This window comes from Platalea leucorodia, assembly GCF_965183815.1.
Source record: "Platalea leucorodia genome assembly, chromosome: 3".
NCBI classification, from domain to species: domain Eukaryota; kingdom Metazoa; phylum Chordata; class Aves; order Pelecaniformes; family Threskiornithidae; genus Platalea; species Platalea leucorodia.
This window is the reverse complement of record NC_138825.1, coordinates 20,016,377-20,043,167: the sequence shown is the minus strand read 5'-3', so window position 1 is coordinate 20,043,167 and position 26,791 is coordinate 20,016,377. Positions and strand designations below refer to the sequence as shown.

At 49.1% G+C, this 26,791-nt stretch overlaps 1 protein-coding gene across 1 annotated transcript in view; it reads left to right on the top strand.

Annotated features, from left to right (window-relative positions):
- The window catches only part of GALNT14 (polypeptide N-acetylgalactosaminyltransferase 14), a gene marked incomplete at both ends in the record, with an annotated part of 98,545 nt that extends 72,208 nt beyond the window's left edge, over positions 1–26,337 (top strand). The window contains 10 exons of the mRNA XM_082305973.1: positions 1,053–1,174; positions 5,801–5,888; positions 6,565–6,649; positions 8,035–8,138; positions 12,653–12,779; positions 15,400–15,492; positions 16,838–16,921; positions 18,105–18,249; positions 25,481–25,600; positions 26,179–26,337. Of these exons, the coding sequence (XP_082162099.1) occupies positions 1,053–1,174; positions 5,801–5,888; positions 6,565–6,649; positions 8,035–8,138; positions 12,653–12,779; positions 15,400–15,492; positions 16,838–16,921; positions 18,105–18,249; positions 25,481–25,600; positions 26,179–26,337 (1,127 nt within the window). The remainder of the gene's footprint in view (positions 1–1,052; positions 1,175–5,800; positions 5,889–6,564; positions 6,650–8,034; positions 8,139–12,652; positions 12,780–15,399; positions 15,493–16,837; positions 16,922–18,104; positions 18,250–25,480; positions 25,601–26,178) is intronic.
- Between the last annotated feature and the right edge of the window lie 454 nt (positions 26,338–26,791).

Genomic DNA, 26,791 nt, shown 5'->3' with positions numbered 1-26,791 from the left:
TGTTCTCCTGTCCTTCTCCCTCCTGCTCAGAGGCTTCACCCCTTTCCTCTAGGGAATTTCAATATGAAGGTCAGTGACCTCCTTCTGCAGGGACCTGATGTGTGTCTGCTCCCTGAAATCCTTCTGTCTCTCTTTATCTGCATCTATCTCCCCTCATGTTACCACTGTTTCTTCTTCATCAAGAAGCTTCGCTCCCCTTGAGCAACCTGCGTGTCCTTGTTTGCCAACGGACCATCTCCTTTCCTACGTTGCGGTTCACTTGAGCATTGGCCGCAGGCAGGAGGAGTGTTGGAAAGCCGGTTGATTCCTGTATAAATAGGAACAGAGCATCTTTAAGAGCAGTGATCTTGCCGAAGAGTCTAGTGTGAAATCCATGCGTGCAGCTGTTTTCCATGACCTCTCTCTTCATTAATTTTTCTCTCTCACAAATGCACACGGCAATCCAGCTCCAGCTCCGAAGGACTCTAAATTCACTGCCAAGCGGGCTCTTAGCACCATGAGAGCTGACCCTCTTTCCTTGGTGGAATATATGTTCCCATTGAGCTGCAAATCAGCAGGGCCCCCAGGGCGGGAGAGGGATCTGGGGGTCACTGGGACACAGAAAGGGGCACAGCAGGGAAAAGTCAGCAGTCTAAGAAAAGCCTGATTCTGGCACGAGTTGATCCCACCCTCAACTCCCTTGGCCCATTCCCCACTGACTTATATCTGTGTTAAATTTATTACCTTCAGGGGGTTATGAAAGCATTTTGAGTCGTGTTTTGCCCCAGAAGGTGACAGCAGAAATAATTGCGCAAATTAAGGATTGGCATAAATGCCATAAATCATTAATCTTGGTGGAGCTATTTGCTTTTTGCTTTGGTGACCTTGGGAAACGGTTGACATGCCTTGCAGCGCCGGGAAAGAGGCAATGAACCCGAGCCGTGTTTTGTCTGAATGGGGTTTAGATGGGTCAAAACCCAGGAGATGCGCGAGTGCGGGAGACGATGCTGGAGGAGCCCAGGGACGTTGCCCAGCCATCTGGGCGGCAGCTGACATGGTGTGTCCCTGAACAGGTCTGATCCGGTCCCGAATCCGAGGGGCAGATGTGGCAGAAGCAGCAGTCCTGACCTTCCTTGACAGTCACTGTGAGGTGAATAAGGACTGGCTACTCCCTCTGCTGCAGAGGATCAAAGAGGTGAGTGCTCCTGAGAGGCCAGGGCCACCCTCAGGGGACGCATCGCTGATGTCCACCTCCTCTTCCCTCTCAATGGGCATGACCACCCAACCGTAACCAACTGCATGCAGGCATCCAAGTAAGAAAGAGATGAGCTTTTGGGGTGCAAAGTGGCCTTTGCTGGTCTTCCTCCAGCCAGCAGCCAGGTGGGATAGTCTTCATGACGGGAGAGCGTGTGGGTGGGTGGGACAAGGTGCCTCCTGGGGCGGTGGGGCTGTAACCGGCAAGCACAGGTTGAGTGGTGAAAGGGGAATACGTGGGCAGTGCTCCAGCAGAGTTTTTAATTAGGCTCATGTAAAATGCTCAGTGCTGATGATTTAAGGGAGTGACAGCTCCTTGAATAGGGGCCGAATTTAATTTCATGCAAATTAAGCGCTAATAAATTGATTTAATAGGATTTAAATTCTGCTGATTTCGGAGCAGACAATGACATTCGCCTTTTGCCGGTGGCGACTCTCGCCAGACGTGCGCACGGAGGCTCCCGGCGCCTTGTCACTTGAGTCAGAGGGAGCTCTGTGCTGGTGACCTGCTGGCACGGTGCAGGGGATGAAGCCTTCAGCTCCAGCACGGGCGCATGGTCCTTTCCCTTCGCTGTGCCTTATTCCTCCACCCTTGCTACACCTCTGTTTCCTGATTGCTAGTATTTATTACTTGGTAATTTTAAAACTACTGAATTATGTTGGAATAAGGGCAGCTGAGGAGCAAGGGGAAGCTGAGGCAGTGGGTTATGGAGAAACCTGCTCTGCTGGTGTTCACGGTGCCCCTCATCCAAGGCGTCCTGCTTTTCAGGCCTCCATATGTGATAGCTGTGCTGGCTGGGCTGTGCATCCCCTGTGCACAGCAGCGATGGGACGAGGGGAAGAGGGGCACAGCACCAGATCAGAACCCTCTGCGGTGGATGAGGGCAGTCGGTGCTGCTGGCCCTTGTAGCGCAGCCAGCGCTGGAGAGGTCCCAACCTCGGTTTGCAGGCTGGGCCACAGTGCTGCTGATAAATGGTAATATAATGAAAATGGCCTTTTCATGTTATCGATCACAGCTCCGATGGAATTACGAGAGCACACATTATGATACCCCACTCGAGCCTCGTAGCTGGCCTGCCCCAGGGTGGGATTCACCACTAAACTTTACTGCATCGGTTGTTCCTCTGAGCTTTTTTAAGGCAGGCATTCCTTGTTCTCTGCTGAAGCCCTGCTGTATTTCCGTGAGGAATATCCAGTGCAATTGCCTCTTTCCCAGGCAGAGCTTTTGCTGTGTTTTGGCAGGAGAAGGGCAGCGGTGGCAGCAGGAAGGGGACAGGCAGAGCTGCTTTCCCGCGCAGCTCTGGGACTGTGCCCCATGTTCGGTGCCCGTGGGGTAGGTGAATGCGGATGCCATGTGCGGCATTGCCATAGGAGTTTCACTGCGTCATGGTCTGAATATAGCATCACATGCAAACGTCACCTCCATGAGCTTCTTTTTATTTGCTCTTCTGAGTTAAATCTTTGGCTGGAAGTAAGGCAGTTGGTAAGCTTGTGCTGCTGCTCGTGCTGCACTTATCCTGCCCAGTGTCTTGCAGCCCAGCTGAGGGCAGCAATGGAGACCTACTATGAAGAGTGTTGAAGGACTTGCAAAGCAAGTGGGGTCCCACTTGCTTGCTTTTTAACTGCTCGCAAAAACTGCAGGATAAGGGCAGTGGGTCTTCGGTTTCCTTCTTTCCAGGCCCACTGTACCCATCCTTTCCATCAGGGTTAAAATATTGATCAATGAACTGTATGAAATGTTACTGCTGCCACCTTCAGGCTGTGCTAAAGAGCTGGCTTCCCTGTCCAACCGCTGCGGTGAGGATTAGCTGCCTAGAAAGAGCATTTTCTTACCGTGTTACTCCTAGGAACAGTCTGCTTTGAGCTAATGTGATTTAAGTTTCAAGCAAAGGAGCGGTGAGTGCCTCGAAGCACAGCTGGCACTTTCGCCACCACCAGCCACCCTGCACGTCGCTTCTCTTTTTCTTTTTTTTCTTGGACAGAGCAGCTATTCCTGCAGCTTTCTGTGGTGGGAAATGCACCGTGTGCCTATATGTGCCACCATGCACCCACATTAAGGTGCCCCTTGAGCCCCATGTCGAGCTTTCCCGGCAGCCGATGGCATCCCCCCTCCAGGCCCACGCTACCTTTCGGGTGTGGGCAGCGCATGCCTGGCATGTGGGTTTGGAAACAAGCAGGACTAGAAAGTCTAAGAGCAAATGAAAGGGGGGGGGGGAAGAGAGGGGGCCTGGGGGGTCTCGGACCTGTGCCCGGGAGGGTGCGTGTCCCAGGGAATGGCAGCAATGGTGGGTGCTTTGCACCAGTGTATTTGTGAGCATATGACTGTGAGCGTGTGGGCACGCGGGCTCTTGTTTTTACTTATGGAACAAACATCTCTAACGTCATTAACGGTGCATTTCAACTGAATAATGTTTCTAACAATGTAATTATCCAGCCCAAGACATTTTTACAGCATGACTCAATGAGCTTGCCCCAAAACTGAATTTTGGGGTAAATGGCACTGGGATCAACCAGTGGATGGTGACCCCCTACTTCCAGTTCAAGCATTGCCCCCCCCAAGTCCGGTGCTCTCCTAGGGCAAGGGGAGGCAGGTGAGGGGCAGCCTGGCCCTCTCGCCTTGCCTGATGCTGCTGTGGGGCCAGAGGAGCAACCATGGCCTGTTTTGTTGTCCATTATAAGGTCACGGTGTAGAGGTTGGGAGACAAGCTGGAATGAAGGTCCTTTTCGAAGGTTGAAAGGCATCCATTGTCTTCAGGACCATTTTCAGAGTTTTTTTCCTGTTGATTTAATTGCATAATTTGGTTTGTTTGAGGTGTGTACTGGAGAAATGCGTTCTCAGGTTTTTGAGAATTTCATGTGAAAGAGGATTGAAGATTTGGGTGTTGTTAATATTAACATACCCTGAGTATAAAAAGAACAGAAAGATGAAGCTGCCTATAATAAGATCTGGTGCTCAACCCAAAATAAATCATAGCAACAGTGCTGTGCTCTTGAGCATGCCGTGCTTTTCTATTGAGGGTCAGAGAGACCTTCATGAAAGCTGAATAAATATAAATGTCCCCATGACATGGCAGGGAAAGCAAGGCAGGGAGAAGGTTGCACTGCTGAAAGCTGCTAGCACTCTGCAGTAATGCACTCAGCCAAGAGGTAAAGGGAATTTTCTTGCAAGAAGTTGTGCTATGCAATGAGTATAGGTGTGGAATTGAAACTGGGGATGAGTGTGGGCTAGTTAGAAGTGCTCACCAGTAAGATGCTTGAGGGGCAACTTTTAAATGACTAGATATGGTCCTTTCCCTGCAGTGTTTGGCACGCAAAGCCGATGCTTTGCTTAAAACCTTTCCCCTGCCCTTAGGCAACTAAAGGATTCTTGGGAATAGTGAGCTGCGGCAGTCTGAGGGGCACTACGTAGCAGCTATGATGGGTTTGAAAGGCTCTTCGTGCTTGGACATGACTTGACCTTCTCCATGCGGTAGTAGGTACAGCAGACCTTGCCCTTTCAGTGAGTTGTTTGACTCACAGAAAGTCATGTTAAGACTCCTGACTTGATGTTGTTATGGAAATACCAAGTATTTCTCATGCTCATTTGGAAAACCTGAGCCCTAGTCCAGCTCCTGGCTCATGGCCTTTGGTTGCTTCTTCCTACAGCTGCATTTGAGTACTTCTTTGTTAGGACTAATTTCTAAAACAAAGTCTTTTCCAAGCGAGAGAGCAACCTCATGTGTGCTCAGATGCTTTTCTTTGCATGGCTGTGAAAAACGATTTGATCTGGCGAGGGTAAAAGCTTGAAGTTTGAGCTATAATTGGAGTTTGGGATTTTTGAAAAGAAAAAGGGAGATAAGAGACCAGTCAAAGCTGTCAGAGTCTCTTCCTCCTGTAGATATTTTTGTTCGTAACTGTTTGTATAATCTCTTTGCCCATAACAAGATGTTAATTAAATCACCACCAACTATTTAAAATAATTCGGGTCTTTTTTTTTAACCCTTTCACACCTTTGGCGAAACTCTAATTGTATCCCCATAGTTCGTACATTTGAAAAATGCCTGTATTTAAGCTGCTTGACTGCCTGTGGTTTTCCTCTGTCGTTTCAACTGCCTGTTTGTCACCTGAAATCCAGTAAAAAGTATTTAAGGGAGGTGAAAGGGGAATACATTGGTGAATTTGCAAAAGGCAGGCGGAGTTTGCATCCAGCCAAGTTCAGCGCCAAGTACATGCACAGCCTGCGGAGGGAGAGACTGTGGGTGAAGCCAAAGCTGGTGAGAGATGCTAGCTCAGTGGCCAGCAGCATGCCGTCTTCTTTCCCAGGAGCAATGGTGCCTGCCTTCCCAGCCTCTTTTGCCGGCTGGCTCCCAGCAATACCTCTGCTGCTTGATGCTGCTGCCATTAATTCCTTGGTTGAACTGATGTGATGGCTGAGGAGGAGGAGGCAGTGATGGGCACCTGTGCCTAACAAACCTGAATGACACCGAGATTTCCAGCCACCTGGTGTCTCCAGGAGTTTAGAGCATCCCTTGACCAGTTTGAGCGGTGGGATCTGAAGTCATGGGTCATTTCACTTCTGCTTTCCAGGATCCAACCCGAGTGGTCAGCCCCGTTATTGACATCATCAACTTGGACACTTTTGCCTATGTGGCGGCTTCCTCGGACCTCAGAGGAGGTGAGTTCAAGCCACGTGCGTGCCCCGTGGGCGTCCGTCCTGTGGTGTGAGAGTGCACTGGCCCGAGGAGCTGGTGGCTCTGCACCACACTGCTGGCTCCTGCTATCTTGCAAAAAGTGCATTAGCACTGTTCATTGCTCCCCGCTGGCCCTTTTCAGGCTATTTTAGAGACAGGTAAACATGGCGTGAGGAATGTGTTTGCTACAGTGGATAAGGCGGTCAAGCAGGAAAGAAGGGTCATGTCAAAGCCGCCCTTGGCAGCACTGAAAGCTGGGCTGCCGAAAAGAGATGTGGGATGTCTAGGCAACAAATGGAGGATGTGACTGTAGTGCTTATTAGTATGCCTGTGCTATTTGTAGCGTGCAATATCCATCAGAGCGTGTATCTCTGTGCACAAGGGGACAAAGTAAGGTTTCATCAGCAGCTTTAATTCTGACTTTTCCTGCCTTTGGAGTGCTTGACTTTGCAACTGTAATGCAATGTGTTGTTTCTTGTTCATATGCAGTAGTAAAATACGTTAGTCATTGGACTCTTCTCCCAAGAGCTGCATCTCCATGGCTTGAGTCATTTGAAAGTGGGGAAATACTCCATCAAACATGGCTTCTGCAACCCGCATTGCCTCCTAACCCATACCCATTTCTAATTTCACCATGGTAATTCTCTGCTTTGGTTTTAGGTTTTGACTGGAGTCTGCATTTCAAATGGGAGCAGCTTTCTCCAGAGCAGAAAGCCAAACGACTTGATCCCACTGAACCCATTAAGTAAGTCAAGAGGGGGAAGGAGGCACCTGAGGAACATGGGGCAGGACAGGCGTCACATCTGACCTCATGTGTGTCACCGTGCACCATAGCAGTGTGATATTCCTTCCAGGGCAGCTCTGAACTTCTAATACGTATAGCAAGCTCCTGGCTAGCTTGGGTTTTGCAGTACAGCTTCACCTCCCAACATTGAAGCCTGAGGGTGCTGCAAAGGTAGAAGGGGTATATTTATGGCTGAATATGGTTAGAGAAAAAGCCCAGTGCTCTAGACTCCTGCTTCTCTCAGTTCAATTATCACTTAAAAATAAGGCAGTGTCCTCAGCCCACTTGATGAAATATGGTATCTAGTCCAGCCCTTCCAGATCAGCACTGCTCTTCTGGACCTTGCTGAAGGCTCCTCAGAAATTCAGGATGAGCGGGAGAGATAGCAAAACTGAACAGGAGAGGTGCCATCTGTCCTCATGCCGTGGGATGGAGGGAATCCCTCATTCTGCTCAGAATCTCTCCTGGCAGCCGGCCGAGTGCTGGTGTCTGCCTCCCCAGCCGTGAAACACTGGGGTGTGCAGCATGGAGGAGACCAGGTGTTGGAGGAAGCTCAGGGCCCCCAAAAGCTCGCAGGGGAGCAAAGCACTGTTGCTCCTTAGGATGCTGTTGTTAACAGGAGCTCTCACTGACTTCCCAAAGGCTTGCCTTGCGTTCCTGGTCATTCTGCCACGCAGGGCACTTCAGAGACTTGCCCGGGTGCAGCAGTCGCCCCAGCTCCTCCCGAGCCTACGCCAAGGCATCCACACTATCTGCAACTGAATGGAGGCAGGACTTGTGCCGGTAAATGGCGAGTCTCCTCGAGCTGTCTTCTGGGTCTGCCCTCCCCTCCTCCATGGACCTTCTCTGTGCAGTTTTCTTAGCGAATCCAAAGAATGAAAAATAACCCTGTTTTGAAATAAAGATCACACAGCTAGTGATGGCTTTTAAAAAGCCCTTCTGAATTGGCTCTGCCTTCCCCTCCCCAGTGGAATGGTGCTCTTAATAGGCTGGCTCCAGGCAAAAAGCCCATCTGAGTGAATAACCCCCCCGAGCGCTAAGTGCATTTTTGATGCTGAAGCCTACAATCAGGGCTGTGAACTTCAGGCTTGTAGGAGTTGTGCTGATGGGTGCATTAGCCAGTCATTAAGTGCCAGGCAATTTATGATTGACAGCAAAATACCAAGGCGGCTGAAAGAAAGGCTCATATGCTTTTTGAGGTGTGTTGTCCTTGTTTGGTGAGAAGGAGATACATGGATAACGTCCTGACGATGGAAGAGAAGGCAAAGGGAAGGGCTGCTTCTGTGCATTGAGGTGCTGCAGCAGTGTTTGAGAGTGTGTCCCCTCCTCCCTTACCCATTCTGCAGGACTCCCATCATTGCCGGGGGGCTGTTTGTGATCGACAAAGCCTGGTTCAATCACCTGGGGAAGTATGACAGTGCCATGGACATCTGGGGCGGGGAGAACTTCGGTGAGTCACTCTTCCTCCTGCACCTTGCTGTGTTGGCTTCTCTTCCTGAGTCATGCCAGATGGATACAAGGTCATTTTGGATTTAGCTTTGAATGCTATCCATGGTTTCCCTCACATTCATAGGTTTCGGTCTCAGGTGAGTAAGGGATCCAACAACCATGAATGATGGGAAGTGAGCAGTTGTTGGTACTTGGGACTCCCTGCCTTCCATGCCACTTTGATTTTCTATTGGTAAATACCCTAAACCACAGAGTTTTCAGCTTTGGTGTTACCAACAGATGAGAGAACACCACACGCACCCTCCTGTTCCTTCCTGATCTTATTTTCTCATTAATAAAGCAAAGACGTGTCTTATTCCATTGCCTGATGACAGCATTTTGAAGCTATGAACTGAGGCATCAGTGCTTCCCTGAATTTGCAGAGTGCCTGAAACAGCAGCTCCATTGGCATGGCGCAAGCAGGTGGCAAAGCAACATGGCTTCTTATCCATTCTTTTATCGCTAGATGGCTGAGTACTGCCAGGCTCTCCTTGACACTATTGATTTTTCCTGCACAAAAAAAAAAAAAAAAAGGTTAAGAGCGAACCTAAATTCAGTCACCTCTGCCCATTATCACAAGGCAAGATGGGCATTAAGAAATCTCCTCCATGCAGACTTGAGAGGGCACATGAAAGAGGTAACAGCCTGTCCCTTGTCCCCCATGTCAAGCGGAGCTGGATCAGGCTGGGCTGTTCTCTCTTTGAAGCTGTAGCGATGCTGCAAATTGGAGCAATAGACTGTATCCGTGAAAGAAGGGGGAGGCACTCGATGTCAGGGAGACAGATCAGAACCTGGCTTTAATAGCTCACACCTCTGGGGAGTATGGCTAGCAAGGAAGGAAGGATCTTGTGTCTTAACACATACAGCAATGCTGTCAGTCATCCAAAGGAACAGATGCTGCCGCCTTGCAGTAACCCATCCTCTGCCTGGCACTGTTGTTTCCTTCACATGCCTTTTTCCTCTAGCATATTTTATTTATTTATATCTTGTTATGCAGTAGAATCTCTCGCCCTCGTGCTTTCTCTCTGTGGGTGGGTGTCTTGCCACTGGTCTGTCCCAAAGCATCTGCTCTTCCGAGTGGGGTGGCTCTGAGGAAACCTAGGAGGGAGCAGCAGCCCTCCCGCCTCCCCCGCTGGATCAATGGCCCAAACAAAGCATTCCAGAAGGGAACTAGACAGGAGGAGAGGGACTGCCGCCCTGCGCCTGACCCGCTGTCCGTCTCTGCTCCTCGCTCATCTCTGACAGCAGCCAGCATGAGCTGCTCCGGGGAGATGAACAGTGACGGGGCAGCCTGCCCACCGGGGAAGCTCGATCCCAGCAGCTTGCTCAATGCCCTGCCACGGCAGGCGTTGCGCTCCTTAACGTGTGGTTATGGCCTATCCTACAGAGCGCCATGTGTCCCTTACTGGTGCTATGTCCCAGGAGGCTGGTCCTGACCGAACATGTGCTGGCTGTGCTGCAGGGTGTAACGCTGCCTCAGGGCATCGGTGTGACAAAGGGAAAGGCGAGGAAGGAGCCAGGCAGGTTAATGCTGCAACAAAAAAGTGCAGGTCTGCATAGCAGCAGGGCAGATCCTGTCTTGCCCATTGCCCTGAGAGCAGAAGCATGCCTGCTCAAAGCTGCATCTCCTGCAGGCGCAACAGTCGAGGGCAGCGTGTCCCACCTCTCCTTTGCACGCAGGCAGGGGCAGCTGTGACCCTGCTGGCCCCAGTCAGCTCTGGGCAGGTGACGGAGGGCAGGAGCTTACCAAGCGGCTGCTCGTTTTGGGCACTCGCAGCGAACTCTGCTTTTTCTGGTAGCTATAGTCCTGAGGGGCTGCAGGACTCTGGTCTTGGGGAGCATCGCTGCTGCCTTTGTTGTTATTGACTGGGCAGTCAGAGGGGGCTGGAGACTTCAGGCAAAACAAAAGCAAGTGTGTTTGATTTAGGAGGAGGACATTGTAGGTGTTTTACTTCTTAAATTTACTTAATCCCCTGTAGGTGAATTGATGAGTAATGGCAGAAGGACTTGCAGGCCAGCAAGAAGCGCTAAAGGTATTTTGCCAAGCTAAGGCCAAGCCCAGTGCACCCCAGCACGTACTGCTCGCACCTCTCCTGGGGGTCGTTGGGAGGGGACACCCGCACTGCAGGCATCCCTCGCAGGCCAGGTGGAGGGTGCTGCCGGTTCCTGCTCCCCTGGCTCCTCTGAGCTGGCCCCACACCGTGCCTTCACTGGCGCCTCAGTTTACCTCCTCTCGAAGCATTTAGCTCTTGGCTGCCTGTCTGGAGACCTTGTTTGTTAGCTGCCATGGATGGCTCTGGGGGTCACCCCTACCTGCAGAAGCCCGTGCTTTAATTGCCTCCACTGGGATTGCAGCAGGGTCTGCAGGGTGCAACATGTCTGAAGCGGGGAGCTCAGACTCCTCACCATCTCCTGCCTCCCCAGCACTGTGTTTTCATTCCAGTTCACAGTGCACAGAGATCACCTCAGCTCAGCTCTTATTAGGCTTTAAATTAAGAGCAAGCAAGGACTGAACGGTGCAGGTCCTTCCCTCGTAGCGCTTCAGGGAGCTGCTCTTCTCCCAGGCTGAGCAGAAGGACCAGAGGAGGGGAAGGCACGACGCAGCAGCCACGCTGAAGTTCACAGCTGCTCAGCTGACTGTCCCCTTTTATCGGGCACCCTTCTGATTTACGCAGCAGCGCTGGCAGTGTGGCCGGCGCTGTGACACACAGGCAAATGAGCAACAGCCACATGCGAGGGGACCTGAGCCGCAGCAGCTTAGAGCGGCTGTATCCTGCCGTAATCTCATTTCCCTGCAGCTGTGATTAAGGTTGCTCCCAATATCGCACCAGGACATGGCACAAGGGCACGTTTTATTGGCCTGTTATTACCCAGCTCTGGGGAAAGTGGTGAGGCTCCAACTGCTGTTGCAGCTCTTGCCTGTAAACACAGCACTGAAGGGAAGGGGAGGGGATTTCTGGAAAGAAATGCTTCTCCCTGTTGTGCTTTCCCACCCCAGCCTTTGCTGGCCCCTGCTGCCAGGGTCAGCTGTTGGGGATGGGCTTAAGCCTTGAATTTTTGGCCCAGGCATCAAGTCGAAAGGGCTTTGTGGCTGTGCCAGCCTCTCGTTTCCATCAGCTCAGGAGCAGGCAGCCCCACGAAGCTGGCTCCCAGCTCTGCAGCAACGTGCACCTGAGAGTAGGTGGCTTTGGAGGTCTGGGCTCCAGTTCTCCTTTGCTCCCTGAAGTTGTGAGTTGTTTTTGGAGGGATGGCAGCTTTGCAGGCTGGCAGTGCCTGCTGTTGGAGGAGGAGTGCCTGCCTGTCCACACTGCCCAAATGGCCTTCCCACCACAGGCGCTTGTCTTGCCAGCGTCCAACCTGGGGACAAGTCATCCTTGTGCTGGCATATGTGAGGGGACTGCTGGGAGCATGAGCTGGCAAAGTTAATGGGTGTCCTCGTGTCTGACTTCTGTAGTTAAATGGGGGGGGTGTGGTGAAAAGGAATTTGTAGTTTTGGAGTAAATACATGCTATGTGTAGCTCTATACTGTCAACAAATGATAAAATAAGATGCAAAGAACTGCAGAAGCCTTTTCTTTTTAATTTCATATCTTTTCCATGCTGGTTCTGTCTAAGCATGACTGTCTGACAATATAGCTGCAGATTCAGAGCTTCACAGGTGTTAGGACCAGATGGACCCATTAGATCAGCCATTCTGTTCACCCGTCCTACCTTGCCAGCTAGGATTTCATCCAGCTCCCTGCCAAGAGCCCTGTAACTTCTGGTGTCAGTTGTGCCACAGGCTCGTTTTCCTCCAGAAGGGTCCCATGGACCCGCCAGAGAGTGGCTTGGGGCAAGCAGGAGTCATTTCCCGTACTGACAGCTTATCCAGATTTTTGGGATAATCCCTCCCACCACTGACCTTTGCTTGTGTGAAGGTATGTGCCTTGTTGGTCCGCAACGTCGGCACTCAGGGCCCCGAGTATGCGCTGGGCAGGGTAAGCTCCTATCCATTTTGGGACAGGTGATGGATGCATAGCTCTCTGTTCACTTTCCAGAATTAATGGTGGATTCATAAAGATAATGACCACTGTAGTGATTAATAACACAGAATTCCTGGCCTCTCCTGGTGAACTTGACAGCCCTTTGGAGGGAAGTGACTCTGAAATAGGCAGGGCAGAAGTAATTAGGGGAGCACAAAACTGGCAAGATGATTCTGCAATGTAAGCAGGGCTGCATGAATAGGGACCTACTCACTGTCTCGCTCTTGCCATTATGATAGCACCTGCTGTGCTACAGGCAGGTTTCAAGTGCACTGACTTCAAACAGATCGCAAGAAGCTTTGAAATGCACTTTTAAAGAAGTTGTGCCTAGGAAAGCCCCTCCGGTAATTGATTTACCCCAGTTTAATGTGGCAGAGGATGAAGTGAGAGGTAGCACCAGGATCCAGCCTGCTCTAGGACAGAAAGACAAAATGCTGAAGCTGCTTCTCTTGTAGAAATCTCTTTCCGCGTGTGGATGTGTGGAGGGAGCTTGGAAATCATTCCCTGCAGCCGCGTTGGACATGTCTTCCGGAAGAAACATCCGTACGTCTTTCCAGAGGGAAATGCCAATACATACATTAAGTAGGTGTTTTGTGCTTGCTTTGTTCTTTGTGAAATGGAATATGGTGCTACCTTGTGGGGAGGGGGAGCAGAGAAGATGGGGAGGAGAGTTTGTTTGGAAAACTTTGAAATACCCCTGGCAGGAATCTCCTGAGCCGAAGAAAATGCAATTCAGTACGACTCTCCCTTAGGATTTCTACAGTGTCAAGAATATGACAGAAATAGGACACGTATATGGTACCTTTCATCAGCACAGAAATGGAGGGACGTCCCCAGCATCTCCCTGAGCACTAGCTACCGTAACAGCAAATGGTTTAGACCCTAAGGTCATCAGAACACATTTATAATGACCTGAAATCAAGCTGCCAGCAATGTCTGTCAGTACCCAGTGACCTTAGCTGAGGGCTGAGCGTGGCTCAGCTGAACCAGAAAATTTGGTTCCCGATGCCTCTCCGAGAGGGGAACCGAGCAGCATGCCGGAGCGGGTGGCTTTGCCCCCAGGCTGGTGCTGTCTCTCAAGCAGAGGCAGCAACAGGCTGCACCTTGCTGGCAGGGACACCATGGAACTGCCAGGCCATTCCAGCTGAAGGGGACCTGTCCTCACACACAGGAACATAGACTGAACCAGGTACTGAAACGGCCGGCTGAAATGGGCCAAGATCCTGGAAACAGCGGGCATGGAAAGGCAGTGCAGAATCGGCATGGGAAAGGTGATGGGAGCAGATAGTGAAGTCAGGAAGGATTTTCTCCTTTTTTAGAGCATGAGGCTGAAGGTTGTCTATTAAGTAAATGACAGAGAAAAACACTGGGGGCACTTATACTTAATGCAGGGTTGTTTCTCAGCTAAACTGCATTTGTGTGTGTTTACACACCAGGCATTCCTTTTAGTATGGCTTTCCCAGTGTTATAAAGAGCCGACAACAGTATTTGTGAAGACCCAGCCGCTTGCAGCGGGGTTACCTGGGCTCTCTGCACCTTCCCCATGCTTTGCATGAGACAACAAACTGGGGGAGTGCAAATTACACCTCTCAGTTACACCTAATATGTGATTTTCAGCCATGCAGTGTGTGGAAGGGGACCTTGTCACCTTGCTTCAAAAAGATGGCGATGAGGGGCACAGGGCGTTGCTGGTATCAAGGAGGAGGGCACAAATTTGAGAGTCACGAGTAGGGCCCTTGCTTTTAGTAGTGAAATAAGACTCCTACAGAAGAGGCTGGGATGTGGCAACATCTTCACTGCCAGAGTCGCTGCAAACCTGAGTGAAAAGGCAGCGTCTGCATTGCATCACCTGCAGGAGGAGCAAGGGGAGCTTGAATGGGTACAGCTCTTCTGGCTGCACCCCAGGCACAGGCGCATGGGGACTTCGGGGAGCTCTGAATCAATGCCTCAGTGTGAGCCTTGGCATTTATCCCCATGTTTCTTATAAACCCAGATGACATCAGGAAGCCAAGACAAAAAACCCTAAACTTTGGGGAAGGTTAGATACAGATGTAGACACTGTGACTTTGGTATCTCTTGAATAAGAGCACTTAGACTATTGCAGTGGCCTTAGAGAGAGAGGAAGAAGCACAGTGAATCAGCAAGGGACTGAAAAGCAGCCTGGAGAAACATATCTGTCAGCATTAGGAGCTGGGATTTTATTAGCCTTATGGTATCTATCAGCCTTAAACTTAATGTTGTAGTGTATAGACTGAGAGGAGAAGCAGCTTCTGGCAACCTGTTGCTATGTGCTACCTGTTTAAACAGAGATGTTAGCAAAAAATATCTCCACCTTTCTGCCAGATATTGATTTTTTTCCACACGACCTCTTCTTCAGTGTGAGAGACAGCTCAGGCTCCAGTGTTGTGCTGGGCTCATGTGCAGACTGTCTCCTGTTCTGGCCATGTGGGACTCGGCTGGATCAGAGCCTGCCCCGCGGCACCCGCAGCCCAGTGGCGTGATAGCAATAGCTTGGAGGCACTGGCCTGCCTTGGAGCAGGAGCTTGGAGGACTCCCCTGGCCCAGACAGGGATGGGCGGATAGGTACAGAGCAACAAAGCCATTTGCAAGGAGAGTTAGAGCCATCTGAAGTCAACAGAAGATTTTCTGCAGTTCATAAATCTTCTCCAGACACCTGGCTGATGTGGAAGACTGAGATTTATGCTACAGCACTGTGGCCGGGGTGGTTTCTCTTAAGTTTTGAATGCTGAGATTTGCTTCAGTGAAATCCGGGAGGGCAAAGCAGAAGAGTCCATACAGGATTGACGCAAAGGAAATCTTTGCCTTCAATCTTTGGCAAATTTTGCACCACTTTTCAGAGCTCCATCCCAGCCACTACATAAAACCCCAGGCATGCCTGCCTGGGAGATGATGCTTAGGAGAAGCTTCAATTCTGAGTCTGGTGGATGCAAAGCGTCTAATGGAGTCTGAAATGGTGAATTCTTCATGCAAGCTTTGGCCTGTTTTGTTTGGTCCCTGGAATAATGGGGAGGAGGAGTACCTTCTCTAGTAGCGAGGGGTGGGCTGGCTCAAAGGTGATTTGGGTGAAGCTGAAGACCAAGTTGAGGATGGGAGGAGAGTGGGATGGATCAGTCGAGGCATTTTAGAAAATGTCACCTCGCAGGCTTCCTTGGTTTCACCCGTCTTTCATTGCCTCCTTCAGAAACACCAAGCGTACCGCGGAGGTGTGGATGGACGAATTCAAGCAGTACTACTACGCGGCTCGTCCGGCAGCCCAAGGGAGGCCTTATGGAAAGTAGGTGTCTTTCTCTGCTGCCTGTGCCCTGCCTGTGCCCTGCCTGCTGCAGTGGGTGTTCACGGTGACATCGCCCTGCTGCGGAAACCTGCCTGCATCGTTTCTGTAGTAACGCTCAATTAAATGCTAATGGTAGGCAGATGCTATGTACACAGCAATGAAACATATAAACAGCTAGTTTATATGCTGTGCTAGTTTATCCCAGTGAGCAAACCAAATCGAGGTGGAAGAAAACCCCCTCTGCCTATGTCCGGCCCTTGGCATTAGGTACAAGTACTTCTGGTCCCAGAGTGGAGTTTGGGGGGGGGAGTCCAGAGGTCTTGCTGGCAGCTAAAGGGCAGGAAAATCATCAAATTTTGGGCCCACTAAGGCTTTATTGAAAAGGAGCAAGTGCTTTGTATGCGGGGAGTTTGCCATTCATTCTGTGAACAGTCAGAAATGCTTCCCTGTCAGGTGTAAGTATTTGTGTTAATTTCTTATTTTCATATCCTCTTCCTTTCCTTAAAAAGTTTTCTTTGGACCACAGAGGGTCCTAAATCCAAACCCAAATTCCTTCTGGCTCAATCTCCAGGATAAATAAATTGAAATCCTGGTGACTAACCTGTTTCCACTGAATTCATATCTTCTTCCCATCCGCCAACACCAAATGAAGTGAAACAGCTCTGTCCTGCTAAATATATAAGGGTGTAGAGAAGATAGCCTATGCGAAGGGAAGGTACTGGAGGCTTCCTGCTGCTCTGTAAATGCCAGCTCATAACAGCTCCATGGGTAGAGGCTGGCCCAGGGAGGAGCTGGAGTTTGGAAAATGTCACTATACAGCATGATCCCTCAGCAGAAATTTTGCCCTGGTTACTGAAAGAAAGAAGTATTTCACTGTGTGATTAACGTCTGCTGACTTAAAGGCATGTTTAGGTGCTCTTGGAAATCAAGGCCTTCTGTGGTCCTGTAAACTAAGAGTAACTTATAATAGCATATATTAATTTCCTAGTATATTAATATATTAAATGAATACTTATTGCACATAGTAGATAGCATACATTTTTTTTAGTAATCCGTTTTAAATGACTGTACTTTTCCATGAACATTTTCATCCACCAAACTCCAGGCTCCTTGTTAAAATGGCAAAATGTCATCATGCCATTTTACCAAGTGAGACCTCCAAAGAGACAGAGATCGAAACGACCACCCAAGCTCATGCAGAAGACAGCAGAAAATAGAGCTGCTGATGCTCTTGTGTTGGCTGTCTGTGCATATCTGTTGGGTTTCTCTCAGCTTCCCTTTTTGGTATGTTGTGTCTCACCTTTATGATTTCCATTGTATCTCTATGATACTCTTTTTCCCACAGCGTCCAGAGCAGAGTGGAGCTGCGTAAGAGGTTGAAATGCCACAGCTTCAAGTGGTACCTGGAAAACGTTTATCCTGAACTTCGGTATGGATGTGCGATCTCTGCCTGTCTCTAGGAGGGCAGCAGGATGCCCCATCCCTCCTGCCCCACAGAGCTTTCCTCTGCCCCTCCAGTCCCCATGCCTCCCCCTGCCCCAGAGGCACAGGCACCTCCTCCCTTGGGCTTCACAGAAGGGCATAGTGAATTTTGTGCTGGCTTTAAATACAGCTTGCTCACAGTGTGACATGGTTCATTTGTGATCCTGCTTTCTCTAGGCAGCCTTATAGACTCCGTGGCTCTTTGCTGCAGGGCTGGTGAGAGGCAAAGCACCAGTTGCTTCTCTTTGCTCTTGGGGCTTCCTCAGGTATCCTCCTGCCCACGCTGTGGGACAGGTGGTATAGGGATATAGCCAGTTTTCCTTACAAAAGTATCCCAAGGTAGAAAATCCTCTGTAGCCTCTGGTGGGTTGTTTCAGTACGTTATGACTCTTGCTTACAAAAAAAAAGCACCTAATTTCCAGTCCTTTCACGCTGTTCTGTGATACTCAAGACTTCTGTGTTGTGAAACCATCCACTCCAGGCATTTATGACCTGTATGCAGGTGGCTCTGCCTTACTCCTAGCCTAATGCTTTGCTTAATATGCACTTCCACGGTTGCTTTTGCACAGATGCCTTTTAGTCACCAAAATTACTCCAGAAACCATTGCATCCATTCCCATGGTCACTATCAGGAACCATCCTCAGAAAGGATGCAAATGTTTTGGAGATACCTCCAGGGACCTGCTGGTGCAACAGCTGAGTGCAGAATCACAGGGTGAAAATGATTTATAGATGTTTTCTTGCTTTTTTGCCATGTGTGGCATTGCACAGCAGCATTCACAGGGAATGCCAGGGCTCTGTGGTGGTTTTTTATAAAGTTCCCCACTCCTGCAACCTGAAGGCTGACCTTCAGCCTGCTCACAATCTATTGCTTGCTGCTCTGTTTGCCTCGTGCGGTGTTATTTATTTTTTCCTCTTAGAAAGGCCGGCCATCCATCTCTGAGTGCTGCTTCTGCAGCATCCCTGTCCATGTACTGCTCTCAGTGGTTCAGTATTGTACTAGATCTTGCCACTCTCATTTTCTGAAAGTGAAATGGTGCAATTGCACCCTCCTTACCCCACTGAGCCTCCCTTTGAGTACTCCGCGTGCCTGGGGGAGTAGGGATGTTGTTTTCACGCTGTTCCCGCAGGATTCCTGAGGAATCGCTCTATCAAACTGGGATGATCAGGCAAAGGCAGAGCTGCCTGGAGTCGCACAAGTCTGAAGCCCAAGAGTTCCCCATCCTGAGCTTAAATCCTTGCATCAGCAGCAAAGGCACAGCAGCAACGGCACAGGTAAGATGTGTTGCCTGTCCCCGTGATGCTGGCTGGAGAGAATGCTCTGGGGCAGGTTCAAGGTGATTTCCTAAGTTTGCTAAAGCTCTGTTGGAGGATTACCCGTTCTGCTAGCCCGTTTCCTAAGGTAGCACGTAGTTAAACCCTGGTAAGTCCTCCTTACCTCGGCGGAGGCCCTGGGCAGCAGCAGGGACTGGTGCAGGAGCCACAGTACAGGCTGGACCGCTTATCTCTGTGCTAGCCTGCGCTGAGCATTGCTGCTGCTCAGGAACGCTACGCGCCGTTCATCTGCAGAGATCAGAGTAAGACAAAGAGAACTATAATTTCCTCTCATCTTTTGGCCTTATTTCTTTCAAAATGCACTGAATTGCAGTGGTATTTATAACTTCATAGTCTGCATTCTCTCAATATTAGATTGCCCATTAAACCAGTGAGAATTTAATGAGGATGATCTCGTTTTTTTTCAGTCTCGCTGAGACGAGAAAAAGCCATATGAATCAGTGTTCTCAAAAGCATATTCTATGAAACGTTAGAGCCAAGAGCAGGCAAATGTGCCTTGCAGCGGAGTCACTGGAGCAAGACCCTGAAGACATGGCTTTGAAACCTGCCTTTTCTTCAGGCTCCCTTTGTGATTTTGGGCATGTCAGGAAGTTCTCTCACTGTTCCCATCTATAAAACAGGGAGGATGATAACAATCATTTGCTTCTTCGGGGTGTCGTGAAATAATTTAATAGGCAATGGTGTGCTTGCTTCCACTTGACTGTAGATCCTTAACCCTCATGGTTACACATGCAAACCAGGTAGCTATGCATATAAAAGGCCCAGCCTGGAGATGCTGCTGAAAATGTCCCTAGTTTGTATGTGGAAACGAAGCATGTGCACCTCTTTTGCATGCAGTTGCATGCCTGCCTTTAGTCAGGAAAATAATATCTGCTTCACAGTCTGGTAAAATCAACAATGACTACTTGAATTTTAGTCAGCTCAGAAAATATAGTGAATATAACACTAAATAGTTACAGTTCTTATGGTTTAACTAGCTCCCAGGTTTTAGAGTTCTTTTTCTTTCTTCCACTGCTACATGGACTTTTTACACAAACAGCAAGAGAAGTGAGCTGATGAGAGCAGATCATCATGTTTTGCAGGGTTAACTCTGCTGAAGGAAAAAAAAAGTTTCAGTGACAATTGCAACTTTCAATGAATTGGATGTTTTTAAAAAAATCTGGGAAGATCAGAACAGAAAATGCTGCTGCAAGCTAGCGTTTCAAAATGAAATGGCATTGGTCTTTCTGAAATATCAATTTGGTGTGATATTTTAAAAAGAGAAATGTCATGCCAACAAGTTGTGTTGTTTCATTCCCATCAAACACATTTTGTTTTGACATTTCTGTGGAGTAAATTTTTGGAATTTTTCATGCCACAAACTTTTCATCTTCCCATGCTGATTCTGCAGCAGTTTGCAATAGGTCAACGCTTCCCACTGGATGGCAACTCCATTTCTTATGCACATCCAGGACTAACTCTGCAGGGGAACAGAAAAATGCACTACAAACAGATTGCTGAGTAGCTACACTCAATACACAGGCAGAAATAGAGAAAAAAAGTTTCCTTTTATCTTTCTCTGTCTTTCTAGGGTAATTCTCTGTTACTTGTACCCATGAAGAATATTTCAGAAGAAAGCAGGATATTTAACTTTTCATTGTGAATAGAAACTTATATTTTAATTACACAATTGTTACAAGACCACCTGAATATGTGAATGACATGGGGGTTATAGTCGCCAGGCTGTGTAGGATAGATTATGCAGCAGTCCTGAATGCTACTTAGTTTTGTATTTATTTGCTATACCAGAATAGAACAATAATCTTCACTTTTAACGTACCAAAGTCACATCTTGTTTACGCTAAGCTTCATTATTTGAAAAACAGGCTTAACTAAATCAAAGCTGTGCTTTCCTGGCATTCAGTAAGTACTATGGAAATATCCTGGCCATCCAGATCCTTTATTATCAGTGTTAGTAGCATTAATGTGGTTGCTTGATTGCCCTTCTGTAGCTATCTCCCTAGTAGGCTCCCCAAGCCCTTTACCAACATTACATGCGTGAAGTCCTGGGACCAGGTGTGAGAAGATCTGAGCTGTCATATATCAGCATGGTTTGAGAACAGAGGAACAGGAGCTCTCAGATGGCAATCAATTGCTCTTTATTTTATTTTTTTCTGTCTGTAGTGCAGGGGAAGGATGTTGTGAGCCCTCTGGCCACATCCATAGTTTGGGTAAATTGAGAGGAGTACCCTGATTGCGGTGAAATCAGATTGACACCCCTAGCAGACCTCACAAACCCTCCCTGGTGGTGTCTGGTGTTGGTCCTGAATTACTAAAAGGGGCGCTGAGGCACAAGAAGACCCCTCATCTTTGTGTAGGAGAGCTCTGTCTTCTCGTCCCTGGGATCCACTTGGCCCTTCCCTCTCCAAAAGGTCTGGTAGCAGTCAGGGCAGGCTCTGAGATAGTGACTGGCAGAGATCTTTATGCAGTGCTACCTGTCCCCAGGGCACAGCGGCCTCTGCCTGTGCTCCTGCCCATTGGAGCCTGGGTACTCTCTGTCTTGTTGTGTCTCATTTGCTAAATGAACTGACTGATTTAGTTTTTCACAAGAGAAATGCATCTGAGGGAAAACAATTGATGATAATTTTGCCCTGGTCTATCTGATGAAGATGTGAGTGATTTGGTTTTCTTTTCAAACTAAGCGTCAGTTGATATTAATACATACATCTTTATTTAATAAACTATTAATCATTAGCAGTCCCATGAAACCTGATATACTTCAGATAAAAAAGAAGATGGCACTTCAGCCTAGATGCTCACACACATGTAAGCAGTAGCCGCAAGATGAGTGTAGAGTTAGTCATCTCCTAGACAAGTGAGGAAACAGTGGGAAGGTTGCAGCATCTGTTTCCCTGGCCTGCACCCCAAAATATCTGGCCTATACCCCAAAATATCTGGCCTTGGAGCTGACTGGCTGCCATTGCATTTGGGTGGCGTGTCCTTGACTCTCATTGTGAAGGAAATGCAATGTGGTAATCTGCCTGATGTGGCATTGAAGCTTGCCCCAGTTGGTTTGAGGACCTCTGTGGGCTGACTAAATCCGCACTTTTCTTTGGAGAACAATTAGCATCTATCTGAGCTAACCTGACAGTGTCCCTCCTGAGACATCTCAACCACAAAAATTCTCTTCTGACCTTCCTCCCCTCAAAAGTCTTCGTTCTCCTCCTCCATGGGCACGTCCTGCCCCAGCTGTAGGCTGGCTGGGCTAAGCCGGCAGAGCAGAGGGGCTGGCTGGCAGCAATGTCACCTCTGCACCCGGGCTGCCATGGGCACCTTTTGTACTTTGCTTTCCCTCTCCTGAGACGTGTGTAAGTGCTAGTTGCATCCCAGGGCCTTTCGATGAGTGAAGCACTTTGGTATCCTTAGGTGACCCATGCAGTCGCATGTCTTGGGAGGTCCTTCCCTGTGGTTTTAAAAAGATAATTGAGGGCTGAGGTTCCTGGCTTTTTCAGAAACACTTTTCTCTAGCTGCTACCCTAGCTTTAGGGTACGGCTGACCTCTTGCTTGGCAGCAGAGCACGTACAGCGCTGTCACATAACACTGGGCTCCCATGGGGCTGCTCCTTGCTAGGCTGAGGGGCTCCTTTCTCCCTCTGCCAGCCAGGCTACGCCAAGCCAAAGGTCACATTTTAAAATAATTCCTCAATTCACAGTGATGCTGAGCAGCAGTGACAGGTGCCTGCTTGAATGATGCTGAAGCCTTGAAAAATAGTCGCAAGCCTCAGATGGGGGCTAGCGTTATCCGAGGCTTCGGAGGAGGGGGATTGCTTGTCGTGGTGTGCAGCTGATGGCCCTGCTCTCCCAGTCCACCCTCTTCCTCCTTGCTCCACCACCACTTCATCAGGAGCTGCTTTGTCTTTGAAAAGGCAGGAAATCTTGATCTCAGTTTCACCTCGTGTGTCTGTTTTTCCTTGGTGCCCGGGGTCAGCTCCCAGTCCCGCTGGCATCGCTTCAGGCCAGTCTGCAGCCCTGAAGCTGTGTTAGCTCCTTGAAGGTCTCCCTTCTTAGGAGTACCCTCGGTAGCCCCATTCACCGCGACCCTGGGGCGCGAAGCTCTGCTGTTACTGCTGTGCTCGCCACGTGAGTGCTCAGTATGCCAGGGTTTAGAAGATAAAGTAGTTTCTCATGGGGAAAAAAAACCAGGAATTTTCATCCCAAGAAGAGATGGGGTAAGATAAACATTTGCATGGCCATTTGCCTGTATTTTAACTCAAAGCTTTTCATGGATTCTGTGGTGTTCAAGTGACTTTTTTTCCCCCCAGAATGTCTTCATTTTTTGCATCATTTTCTCTGGCTTTTGTCTAGGGCTGAAAAGAGACAAGACATGATTAGAACTGGATAAAACATTTTCAACAGGACTGGCCTCCATAAAAAGCCATTCTGCCAAAACAGAAGAGCTGTGTGAAAATCTGTCAGTTTAGATAAGGACAGTAGCAGGGCAGCCGGGGGGCAAGAGGGGAGGATCCAATGTCAGCTATCAAACTGACACATATATCTAGCTCCGTAGGCCTCATTTCTTATGATGAACAGCAGCTCAGGAGAGATGGTTACCACCACCCTGTCTATCCCGTGGCGCCTTGCTGAGTGAGAGGGTGGTCCTGCCTTGGGAGGATTTGAATATCGGGGAGGCTTGAACAGAGCCTGGCCTGGGAAAAAAAGCATGGAGAACTTCTGGGAGCAGCACTCCTCCATGAAGTGCCTCAGGGAAGCATGGAGGTTCAGAGGTCATGAAGTCCCGCTCCCTGAGTTAGCTGGGGGATCCAACATATACAAGAGTTACAGGATTAGCTTGCTGCTGCTGAGGAGCCTCATGGGTGTAGCTCAAGCCTTGCCCCGAGCTAAAATGACAAACAATTGGTTAAAAATGTAAAGCAGGTTTTCAAAGTAGCTTGTAGCAGCGCAGGCGCCGAGAACAGGTGGTGGAGCTTGCCCCATAGGGCTTGGTTCTTCACAGATGCAAGGCGAATTTGGCACCTGATTTCCCAGGCTGGTAGTTTACAGCGTGCATGGTTGGGATGTCTGGAACGTGTTCACTGTAGGATCAGGTAAACTCTGCTCTGTCTGACAAAGCAGTAGTTGCCAGAAGGCCCTCTGAGTGCAGACTACGGCTTTGAAAATTAATGCTTGTTATGTGCCGAAACCCTGGGCAGCTCTCGCTGAGAAGCCTGTGGGCAGGCTGTTCAAAAAGCCAGGTTTGATTTCCATTAGGTGGTGGGGAGTAGTAGGCTCAGCAACGTGAGGTGTGAGGATCACAGTGTGAAGTCCTTGTGGATCTGGGTCTGCTGTGCAAAAGCGTGTTTTCCCTTCCAGGTGGCTAAGAACCTGAATGAAGTGGGATTTTTATTCCCAGGAATTAAATGCCTGTAGCTGTCTGTTTTGAAGTCGGGGAGAGGAGTTAAAGCTGCTGACGGTGACAAATACCAAAGGGGTGGAAGCGTTTCCCTGCTCTAATAACTCATGCTAATGCAACCCAAAGCCTCCACCGTTCAAAGTCGGGGGGAGCTGCAGGCGTCCCAGCTCTGAGCTCAGGGCAGCCATCCTTCGCTTTCCCCTCCGGCGCTCAGAAAGGGTTGCAGCCTCCCAGGAGCACCTTTTACCCTTCGTTTTTCCAGACCCAGCCTAAACTGCCACACGTTTGAGCGCTGCCTTCCCCTCCATTGCCAACACCCCTGCTCACTCCGCTCCTCCCGGAGCTCTGACTCCTCTGTATCTGAGCTCTCAACTGTTTTGCTTTCTCCCTGCACCTTTTCTTTCACAGCAGCTTTTTCTCAATGGCCTGTACCCTGTCAAAGCATTTGCCTTGTCTCTTGGGGCCTGTTGCAGAAAACCTCTTGCTGCCCGGCCTTGCTCTCTCCAGCGTGGTTATTGCCCTCTGCTAGCGGAGCCAGCCTGCTGTTTGTCCTCCAGTCCTGCTCACCTGCCCTGCCGCGGCTCAGCAGCCGGCTTTCCATCTGCTCCCGCTGCTGCTCGCCTGGCTACTATCTCGAGCTGTTTGCACAGCAGGAGTTGATCCTGCTTTGCACCCTGGCTAGAGGCCTTCAGAAACCCCTTCAAGCCCTAATTTTAAAGTTAATACTCTCACAAAATTATAAGCAAAAAATTTGTTCCAGAAGTCACTCTCTGGGGTTATGTAAAAGCATGGTTTGTGGTTTCCCAGAAGCCAGAGCAGCTCTTGTCTGCTTGTGTCCACACACAAATAGCACGGAGACGTCCCTGCCCGGACGGTCTTAGATCCTCTGGAGGTGCTGTTGGGTAATATGAGCACAGGTGAACGACAGAAAACGTTCAACTGGAATAAACTTTTGTGAAATACTACTGGGCTAAGCAGTGTATCTGTACATACATGATGCTTTGTCTAGTACATCTGGAAATCCTGGTCAGACTATCAATCAGCCTCTTCTCTTTTTCTCCCAAGAAAAACATCCATGGGTGGAAACGATGATAATCCCAGAGAGCTTTACACAGGATAGAGTCTCTGCTCCCCCAAAGATTATTTCTTGGGCTGAGGAGCTGATAAAGAGCAGGTGACCATGAAAAGCAGCATGAGAAAAAAATACTCCAGGACAGCCCAGGGGAGCAGGAATAGCAGTGGTCATAGCAAACTAGGAAAGCAAACGTTTGGAGTTTGGTCCCGCTCCTTTGATATAAAGGGGAGCTTTACCCCTGACTTTTGTGATATTTGGGAACAGAATCCCAGGAGTTGCAAATACTTGCTATATATCACCTCCTCTCTCCCGCTGCTAGCTGCAAAGCATTTGTACTGCTCTTCCTCGGAAAAAGAGGATTGCACATTGTGTGGTTGCGCATTTCTGCCTCTTTTGCCATTTTTCCATCTCCCTGCTCCCCAACCACGGCCCAGTTCTAGCTTATGAAATCCTTTATCTCATGAACCATTTTCTTCCAGCAGCTTTTGTAGACATTTTCTTTGGCATATACAGTCTCCCAATGACAGCTGCAGTTTTGAGGAGGCTTGAAACATCCTAGTGACCTGTCCTGGTGCCTCTTGAAGTCAGTGAGGTTTGTGCTTGGTTTCTGAGGGGGCAGGATCCAAGCCAAAGTGTTTACTTTCCAGGTAGAAGAATACCAAGAATCAACCCTGATCTCTCACCGCCTTTCTTCTTCTTCTTTGCAGGAATGGACATACACATACAACCACCAAGTCCGCCAGCAGCAGCTGTGCTTGTCTGTGTACACCCTCTTCCCCGGTTCCCAGGTGCTGCTGTCACCTTGCAAAGAAGGTGACAACAAGCAGGTGAGCCCTTTCGTTGATCTGCCATTTTCTTTGAAGTTGCCTTTCTTTCACATAGTATTACTGCACATCAAATCGCCCGTGTGCCCTGACTTCCTCCGGGAAGCACAGTCTATCTGGGAGTACACTCTGGCCTGTTCAGCCCTTTGCCTTCTAAATGAGCGTGTTGATAAGGATGTCTATTAGTGCGGGTGGTGATCTGGATACTTATCTGCAGAAGTGAAACCAAAACAGGCAATTTAGTTCACACGGGCTGCCAGTCAGCCAGCAGATGCTAACGTTTCTCTGTAGTTAATCATCGAGCTGGCATTTGAACCAGTGACCTGGGGAAAAAGCTGTTAGTAATATATTATCTTCCTGAAGCCAGGCAGAGGCTGAGCTTAAATGAGTGTGCTTCTGATGGGAGAAGTGCTAAGCATGTGCTCTGCTGGATGTGGGCTGGGGGACCCTGTACTTCCCAGCATCAGGCCGCAAAGGCTTAGTGACAACTGTCCTCTTGATGGTGGAACAGTATAGTAAAAGCACAATGAGGAGGAAGCTTGTTCACCCCTGTTTCTCCTCTTGTGTGTCTCTCTCCTCAGCGATGGGGTAAAGTTGGGTCACACATTGAACACATAGCTTCACGCTTCTGTTTGGACACTGAGACGACTGGGGACACGAATGAGAGCACCAAAGAACTTGTCATCAACCCTTGCGAGAGCACAGCCATGAGTCAGCGCTGGGACATGGTGATGTCTTGACCTGCTTGAGGATTTACACAGCAGGGATGGGCACTGAGATGTTGCTACATGCAGCCAAGATGCACCAGATGGAGCTCAAATGCAAAACCATTGGGGGTCGTTGTGTATTATGGGACAGGAGAAGAATCATTCAAATAAAAATAAGGACGTGGCGCTCCAGGTTGAACAACGGATGTTGTCTGCAAAGCACATAGCCATTATTGGCCTGTTGGCAGTCATACATTCAAAGAGAAGGGATGGCAAAAAAAACAAACTTAAAATGTTTTGGAGGGATACCAGGGCTCCCGTGACGGGCCCTACAGAAGCTTGGTGTGCACAGTATTTATTAATCTCTCTGGAAACACATATAGAAGAGCCTTGGAGACCAAAAGAAGACTTGGACTCAGCAAAACAAGCATCTCAATAGCTTTTGGGGGGGTGAGGCAGGTGTGCAAGGAGGGATGTGCCAAGGGAT